The sequence below is a fragment of the Rhinoderma darwinii genome, unplaced genomic scaffold, assembly GCF_050947455.1.
Source record: "Rhinoderma darwinii isolate aRhiDar2 unplaced genomic scaffold, aRhiDar2.hap1 Scaffold_69, whole genome shotgun sequence".
In the NCBI taxonomy this organism is placed as follows: Eukaryota; Metazoa; Chordata; class Amphibia; order Anura; family Rhinodermatidae; genus Rhinoderma; species Rhinoderma darwinii.
The window spans coordinates 2,358,742-2,367,782 of NW_027464249.1; the positions used below are offsets into that span (position 1 = coordinate 2,358,742).

The window sequence follows — 9,041 nt, forward strand, 5'->3', positions numbered from 1 at the left end:
GAATACTGGTGTCCTTCTCTTCATATATCCTAAATTTGTACGTATACCCTGATGCACTCTCGCACAGCTTATACATCTTCACGCCATACCTTGCCCTCTTACCCGGCAGGTACTGGCGGAATTGAAGCTTCCCTTTAAAATGTACCAAGGACTCATCAATAGAAATACACTTCTCGGGGGTGAATGCTTGGGAAAACCGGGCACTGAAACGGTCTAATAGGGGTCTCTGTTTATACAAACGGTCAAAACTGGGGTCATCTCAGGGTGGGCACGGCTCATTATCAGTATAATGTAAGAAGCGAAGTATTGCCTCATTTAATTTTTTTTTTAGGTTCCGGTTCAGTTTTGAAGTTGCTTTGAGGGGCCTATATATTAGAAACCCCTATCAAACACCCCATTTCAGAAACTAGACCCCTCAAAGTATTCACAACAGCATTTCGAAAATTTATGAACCCTTTAGGTGTTTCACAGGAATTTAGAGCAAAGTAGAGGTGAAATTTGCATTTTTATTTTATTTTGTCAGAAAATCCTCTTTATACCATTTTTTTTTATAACACAAAAGTTTTTACCAGAGAAACGCAACTCAATACTTATTGCCCAGATTCTGCAGTTTTGAGAAATATCCCACAAGTGGCCCTAGTTCGCTAATGGACTGAAGCATCGGCCTCCAAAGCAAAGGAGCACCTAGTGGGTTTTGAGGCCTCCTTTTTATTAGGCACCATATCCGGTTTGAAGAGGTCTTGTGGTGCCAAAACAGTGGAAACCCCCCAAAAGTGACCCCATTTTGGAAACTAGACCCCTTGAGGAATTGATTGTAGTTTTCATGGGGTGCATGCAGCTTTTTGATCAGTTTTTATTCTATTTTTAAATGGCGTGGTGACTAAAAAACAGCAATTTAACTATTGATTTTTTATTCTATTTTCTTTACAGCGTTCACCGTGCGCTATAAATGACATATTCACTTTATTCTGTGGGGCGATACGATCACGGCGATACCAGATGTTTAAAGTTTTTTTTATGTCTTATCGCGTTTGCACAATAAAATACTTTTTGTAGAAAATCATTTACTTTTTATTTTTTGTGTAATGAACTTTAGTTTCGATCAGTAACATTTTTCCGTACATGCGACTTTTTTGATCTCTTTTTATTCCATTTTTTGGGAGGTGAAGTGACCAAACAATTGTGATTGTGGTACGGTTTATTATTATTTTCTTTTACGGCGTTCACCGCGCAGGATAAATTAAAAAATACATTTGTAGTTCAGACCGTTACGGACGCGGCGATACCAATTATGTATAGTTTATGTGTTTGTTTATATATTTTTATTAATAATAAAGGACTGATAAGGGAAAAAGGGGGATTTTTACATTTATTACTTTTAAAACTTTTATTTAGTAAATGCGTAGTGCAGTGTATTAGAGCTGTCAGCTACTCACTGACAGCAAGCATAGTAGGTCCTGACTTTGTCAGGACCCACTAGGCTTCTGTCGATGTCATAGCCGGACGCCATTGTTAGGTGTCCGGTTGCCATAGTCACCATCGCCGGCCTCTATCGTGTAGCAGGCCGGCGATGGTAGCTTAACCCCTAAAAAGCCGCATTCGGTATTGAACGCAGCTTTTAAGGGGTTAATCAGCGGTGACACAGCGATCGGTCCCCGCTGTAGGAGCTGCGGAAACTGCTGTACGAGACAGCAGCTGTCACAGCTCCTGCATGTGTCGGGAAGACGGCCGAAATGGCCGTTACTCCCTTGATGTAATATTCCGTCGCTGAGCGTGAACGGGATGGGATGGTCAGCGCAACGGAATATTACGTCGCTGAGCGTTAAGGGGTTAAATAACTATCAAATATATCACTGTTTTACATCTCCTGTCACTTTTTTTCCAACATATGATCTAATCCAGTACATATGGCGGCACGTTCCATACTCTCTCTATTGTGTACATATGATACAATGTCCTGTCACCTACCACTGGATTAAACGCGATGTCACACAAATAGCGCTGTGAAGAGTCGGTTAAGTGAATTGTATACACTGTGGTAAGTTGCAGCCGGGCACTGAACACACTAATAAATACCAGTCACACTTATGGATTGATGTTAAAGATTTATTTATGGTTTTTGTTGATCAAAATATAAGATGGTAAAGATGATGTTATACAAGATCCAGCAAAAACAATGGAAGATGTCACAGTATATACTGTAATATCAGTAAGGGGTGGTAAATCTGTATTCCAGAGACACAGGAAGAGATGACATATTCTCCTGTTCTGGGCCTGGTCTTCTGGGTGACATTGATGTCCCGATAACCACACTGATGTCTCTTCCGTGACAGATGTAGACAATTTTAAGTCTCGCCATTGGGATACTTGTAAGATGGCGGGTTCTGCCCTTGGTTGTTATTGGCATTGATGTTGATGTTCTGTTGATATCTGCTGACTTGCTCTGGGGGGAGAAGCGCACAACCCTATTAAATATTCAATATTCAGGCTGCTTAACAAATATAGAGAGGACATATCTAGAGGAACTTACCTTTCTTTCTATCAGAACGATGGCGGCTCCTCCGGTGACAGGGAGCGCTGTTCTCGCCAGATATAACGCAGAATTGATGTTTATGCTGCAAGAGAAATATTTGCTATTAATGCTCTACTAATGTGTGTTTCTTAGCACGCACAAAATATAGAAGATGTTTTATTGCGGATTTTCCTATTAGATCCTGGGGGTTACACTACAAACCTTGAAGATGGTTGATCCAAGCGGTGGGTTTGATCTAAAGCTGCGCTGTTCAGGATGTTACAGGAACTTTCTGATGTTTACAAAGGTGGAATCATTGTTTTATGCACCTGAGATGGTAAATGTTCCTTAGGAGTCCTGCAAGATGCCAAGTAATGTCTAACATCAATAACAATGTTCCTTGTATCTATCATGCTTGCTTAGAAGATAATGCACCATAAAATACAGTTTATCCATCCATCCTAGTGGCAGGATTCTTTAAGACACTTCAAATGGGGACATTTTTTAACTTTTCTATGCCAGTTTTTTTTACGTAGAAAAGTTATAAACGGAACAAAAGTCACAATTTGCGGTAAAAATTGTGATCTGTGTAGTTTCTGCGCTTACGGCACTTTTCTAAAAAGTGGACAGAGAGTAGCTGGAGGAGCAGAGCCATCAGCGGCCGACACATTTATCATAATAACATGTATTATTAGTTATTAATGTGCGGGCGTTTTCATAAATTAGGCACATTTTACTCCAAGTTTTTTTTATATTAAGACCGGTGTAAGAAACATCAGTCTTAATAAATTCCCACCAATCTGTTATACTATATACATGCTTACAGTTTTCCTCTAAAACCCACAACCTTCATTTAGAAATTAAAAAAATATCTGAAAACAAGAAAATTTAACTAGAAGATAGAATGACTTATTTACAATTTCTTTATGTTGGTTGATAAATTAAATTACAGATTCAGAGGAAGACTTAAGAGATGGAAGAACATTCTCACAGCAAACATACTAGACAAGTACAATGCTCTCACCTTATGTGCTGTCAGGACATGAACAGACGCAGCTACTTTTTTTGTCCTAACCTCCTAATGCCCTTCAAATAGATCTTGCGGTCAAAGCTTCCACCAGCCAATGGGATGCTGGAATGAGAAATATACTGATGTAAGACATATAATAATGTTAGCGGGTAACCACACAATAATTGTTTAGTTTCACATCCTATATTACTCCAGTACTGTCACCCAGGTATACAGCCACCTGCCCCAAAGTGTGAGCTCTGCTATAAGGCCCATGTAGTAATGGCGGCTACTGAAAGGATCTTACCAACAACATGGACATGACTTACTTATCTGAACCAGGTCTGAGCTTTACTTCAAAGATGCCAAAAACGGGTCGGTGGTCTGAGGTCTTCAAAACAGGGCATGAGTCGTATCTCAGGACTCGCACATCTCCCTCGTATTGGCTCTTAAACAACACCCTGTCCTGTAGAGGTCATGAAAATAACAAATATCATCAGTGCAATCATATTATAATTTATTTATAAACCTCATAGCATCATAGACTGAACATTTCGGCCTATTTTATTTAAGTAATATACATTTTGAGACTTTCTTGCATTTAAGGTTTGAAAATCTATCCATGACATCTATTGTTTCTTTAGCTCTGTAGACCTGGAAATAAGATATCTTACCGTATATGATGGAATTCTCTGCTTTTCTGATGTATCGTAGGTGTCTGTGCCAATGTCGAACTTGTATGTAGGAAGGAATTCAATGGTGTGCTCCTTAAACCCTACAAATATGGACCCTTAAGTTAAAAGAAAAAAAAACATGTCAGTATTAAAAACATGTGCAAGAGATGTAGGACTATATAAGAATGTGGTGAACATGTCAAGCATCATGACAGTGATTTGTATTGATCTGTTGAGGTGTATGTGGTAATGGCTGAGGAGTGATAGAGATCTGTCTACTAGTAACTGTACCGTTGTTCTTGGCTTCATTCAGATGGTCGTGTTTGAGGAGACTGGACATATCTCTTCCCTTAATGTTTTTCAGAAGAGATTCCACGTTTTTTCTGTCCTCTTTTAGTTGAAAATTGAGGTCCCCAAACCAAAAAACCCGATCAAAGCGGCTGGTGACGTCCACTGTAGAATGAAAAAAACACAGGACACAATTAGACCACGTGACTGCAATAGACTCAATGGAGATAAATAGATAAAGGAATCGATAGGTTCAACCACATAAGTAATACTCACAGGCATTGGAGTTTATTCTTTCCGGAATAATTTGAGGCAGACGGAGACCCTCAGTGATGGTTTTATAGTCCTGGATCCTCTTGTGGACTGCCCCAACTGCCAACCAAAAATATACATATCAGTAAATATGACCCCCTGGAATTTAGGACAACCACCATATTTAAGTTTTCTCTGACAATAGGTTTCTTTATCATATATTATCTAGGTATCATATCTACTTCTAGGGCTGTGTAGTCTGAATGTTCCCTCAACAATGAATTTTCTGCAAATAGTATTTATTTTAATAGGGTTTCTATTGACATTTTAGAAGATGAGACTGGTGGAGTTCCATGATGTGGGTCCGCACTCTGTACACCAGACACCTCCTGACGAAGGTTGCGAAACGCGCGTCGAGGTGCTTGGTGTCCAGGTATCCCACTCCATTCTCATCATCATGTCCTCCTCAGGTATATTGACCTTCAACCACTAGTTACTTGTACCAGTGTATGCTATCTGTTGCACCCATATAGTAACACATATGAGCAAAACGTTTATTGATTGTTACCTAATACATATAGCATTGCTCTGATTGATTTGTGTATACTTTAACATACATGGTATCCATTTTGTATTTTTCCTGAGGAGTGGTGATAAAGTTCGTGAGGAATTACTATAATTCATTATTTACGACACTATATCGGGAATTTCCTGGTTTTCTTTTAATCTATTTTAAACATGTCTATAGTATATACTTGGGAGGGGGGTTATTTTTGTACTATGTACTGATGTCAAATTAACATACTGTATAATGTGTTTAATAAAATTGCATTTTGATGAAACTCATAACATGATTTCAAGATTTCCTTTTTTGGTTTAATCTGTACACCAGACACACTGATATTTCTGTTACTGTAAATCTAAGACACAATCATTTTCTTGACAGAGGATACAGTATTTCTATTAGGGTATGTGCACACGATAACGTCAGTTACGGCTGAAATTACGGAGCTGTTTTCAGGAGAAAACAGCTCCTGGATTGTAGACGTAAATGCTCTTACTCGCATTTTGCGAGGCGTCAATTACGGACGTAATTTGGAGCTGTTCTTCATTGCATTCAATGAAAAACGGCTCCAATTACGTCCCAGGAAGTGTCCTGCACTTCTTTGACGAGGCTGTTATTTGCGTCTTTTGACAGCGACGCGTAAAATTACAGGTCGTCGGCACAGTACATCGGCAAACCCATTGAAATGAATGGGCAGATGTTTGCCGACGTATTCAAGGCTTTTTTTTTCAGACGTATTTCGAGGCGTAAAACGCCTCCAATACGTCTGAAAATAGGTCGTGTGAACCCAGCCTAATAGTCTGTAAAGGACATTAGGCCGTTAATCCTTCCACTATTACTTGTCTCTCACTATATAGAATAAGTTTGATAGATTAGAAGAAGTTTGACCAAATAAGGAAGAACCTTTAATTTTGCACCAAAACATTAATAGTACAGATCTTTTCATATCATCTCATATATTATAGTTTTTTATGAAACAGCAGCACTTTTTAGTAAAACTGTACATAGTCACATATTAATAACAGACATACTTACATCTCATATGGGAATTAATAAACAGGAATGATGTCCCAAAGACAGTGAAGGCAACACCCAAGGCTCCTTTAGTTTTTACATGGTGGAATAGCCTGGTTGTAACATGGGTGTGCTCTACCTCTGTATAAGAAACACAAGAAGAAGGGTCAGTGGTTAATAGTACAACATGCAACAATGATACAGATATTTTCCTATTAAACGCTGGAAATATTACTACAACATCATTTCACACTTTGTAACTGTGGAGTAAACTCTCAGATCTCCAATACTCCACAGTGAAGAATCTGAGAGTTGGGTTCTCAGACATCTACTTCTAATGACTAAATAAGAAGTTCCAACTAATGACTTCAATTAGGACTTATTATGTAGATGTGAGAAAGTCAATCTTACCTGAGCAGAACCAGATCAGCTCCCGTCGAATAAAGATGGTGAGATACAGGACTCCGAGCCCGGATGAATGGTATAGCACGTAGTGCGGACCAAGGGTCTCTTGTAATTTTATCTCCCATTCCCGTCTACAAGAAGACACAATTTCAAGTTTACATATTAATAAATGACACCAGATTAAAATACTCAACTCATCTATTAAACAATCAATATTATAACCTCTGGGGTTAAATAGGAAAATTAAGGAGCGATCCTATACTAGGTAGAAGGTCGAGAGAGAATTTCAATCAGCCGACCTGTAGACCATCTGCAGACATAGACTTCTGTAAGACAACCTGAGAAGACTTACCTGTTTGGACATCCTTCCTGAACGCCAATTACATAAATGTCTTTGGTGTCATCTGATGGCAACAGCAGATCCTCTAGATTTTGTGGGAACTCCTGCTCAAAATATGAAGATATTAATAATGTATACACAGAGCACCAACCAAACTGACATCTTCTATATCGCCTACAAATTTTTTTATCTGATCGAATTGGATTTTAGTCTTTATAGACTATGGCCAGGGCTGCAGTCTTAGGATCGGAGGTATTGCCATTCCAAAGACATAGATTATTAGTTTGACAGTTTGCAGTGTGTGCAGCAACAGTGATTGGCCCAAATGTTTAGAAAATGTGGGCCTAGGGTAGGATATAATATGTCTATGTGATATCCAACTGCAAACTAAAGACACATGGTTACTGACCCAATTTATCCAACTGTAGATCAGACACACTGATGGGTCACAATAGATATTGTACATTACTTCTCACCTTCCCCTCCATATTCCAGGTGGCAACGTATAATCTCAGCCGTCTATTTGGGAAACAGCGATCCAGTTCTTTAGCGCCAATCACAGCGCTGCTGCCCAAGCTCCTGATTGCGCTCTTCTTGGTATTCTTTGAGCCAATGTCACAAGATTTGCTGTGACTTGGATCGCTGCATTTTTCAGCTGGTATATCTTTGATGATAGAAAACTTCTGGAGCGAGATGTTAGGCTCTTCCATAGTTGGTATCTCTTTCATCAGATTTCCTTTATCAGGAATCTGAGAGACATGATATTTTTTTGTTTTTCTCCAAAAGGGCATGGTTGTTTAATGCCCCGGGTGCAAAACTGCACCAATGTCCGTGGTAGAAAACCAGGAGGCAGTAAAGATTGAATTTAACTAATCGCCTCTAGTTCTCTGAAAATAGGACAAATCGCTGACCGTAAAAGCAACACAGTAAGTAACACAGTGTCAATCCAACAGCAAGATCTAGAATGACCAGAGAAAGAAATAGTTAGCGAAAAAACTCTGAGGGAACCAGCTGGAGAAATTAGTTATAAAAGCGGCATTCCAAGTACAGGATCTGGTCAATCAGAAGTGTTTGAAGATCACATTGCTTGGGGTCTTGGGGCTTGGACCACCTGTGAATGACATTGCTTGGGGTCTGGATGTTGGAACAATGTATTGGTTGTTGAATTGACACAGTATGACATTTCCGGGGTTTATGTAATTTTTATATGAGATACTAACCATAATTTAGAACCTCTGTAATTTGTTATAGACAATATTACATTATATATATATATATATTAATTAATTAATGAAAAATGACAATTGCTATTGAGGATACAGTATTAGTATTAAATCACTTCCCTAATATTTTTATACTAGTAATTATTAATAATAATAGCGTATTTTACATAAGTAGAGAACCTAAAAGTAATTCCCTAGTAAATATTTATTATGAGAATTACTCCTATTATAAACTAATAATAAGTTCTCAGGGCTGCGGGTCATTCACATTCCCTTTCTTTGTGGTTGCTTTATCAATTTACCAGCAGAATACAGATGCCAATTTTTGTCTGCAAGCTGCATTCTGTCTATGGAGCAGAAGTCACAGGCCGCCATATTGCCATTTAGCAACTTCTTAGTAAATTAGTATAACTATTCCAAATATAAACTAAACTTTAAATGGCAGACACAGCAGAATTGTACCTAAGAATAAAATATTCATAAATAAACTGATGAGACTCATCTAGAGACGTAGCGCTGATAGAGTACTTACCGGTCACATCCAACTGATGAGTGATAGATCTGTGGCCAGCACCATAGTATATACCTACGCTCTGTGACATCACAATAGCTGTACCCGGGGTGAGTTGCTTTTATGACCACACCCGTAATTTGCATATTTCAATATGGATTTATCATTATTTTTAATAGTAGTGACATCACAATACATAAACCCAAGGTACACGATGTGGCCAAAAGGATGTGGACAGATGACCCTTT

At 38.6% G+C, this 9,041-nt stretch overlaps 1 protein-coding gene across 2 annotated transcripts; it reads right to left on the minus strand.

The window, feature by feature from the left end:
• Positions 1 to 2,098: 2,098 nt before the first annotated feature.
• Positions 2,099 to 8,157, minus strand: LOC142728751 (phosphatidylinositol polyphosphate 5-phosphatase type IV-like). Of its 2 annotated transcripts, none has more exons than XM_075849134.1 (12): positions 7,536 to 8,157; positions 7,072 to 7,163; positions 6,726 to 6,850; positions 6,336 to 6,455; positions 4,760 to 4,855; positions 4,487 to 4,648; positions 4,196 to 4,311; positions 3,851 to 3,987; positions 3,537 to 3,661; positions 2,735 to 2,869; positions 2,531 to 2,615; positions 2,099 to 2,443 (listed from the first exon to the last, which is right to left on the minus strand). In XM_075849134.1, exons 1-9 carry the CDS (start codon positions 7,848 to 7,850, stop codon positions 3,601 to 3,603), a joined length of 1,224 nt encoding a protein of 407 aa, XP_075705249.1. In that variant the 5' UTR covers positions 7,851 to 8,157; the 3' UTR covers positions 2,099 to 2,443; positions 2,531 to 2,615; positions 2,735 to 2,869; positions 3,537 to 3,600. The 2 variants fall into 2 exon arrangements, with proteins under 2 accessions (XP_075705249.1, XP_075705248.1); XM_075849133.1 differs by having other exon boundaries at positions 3,537 to 3,644; positions 7,536 to 8,153.
• Positions 8,158 to 9,041: the final 884 nt, after the last annotated feature.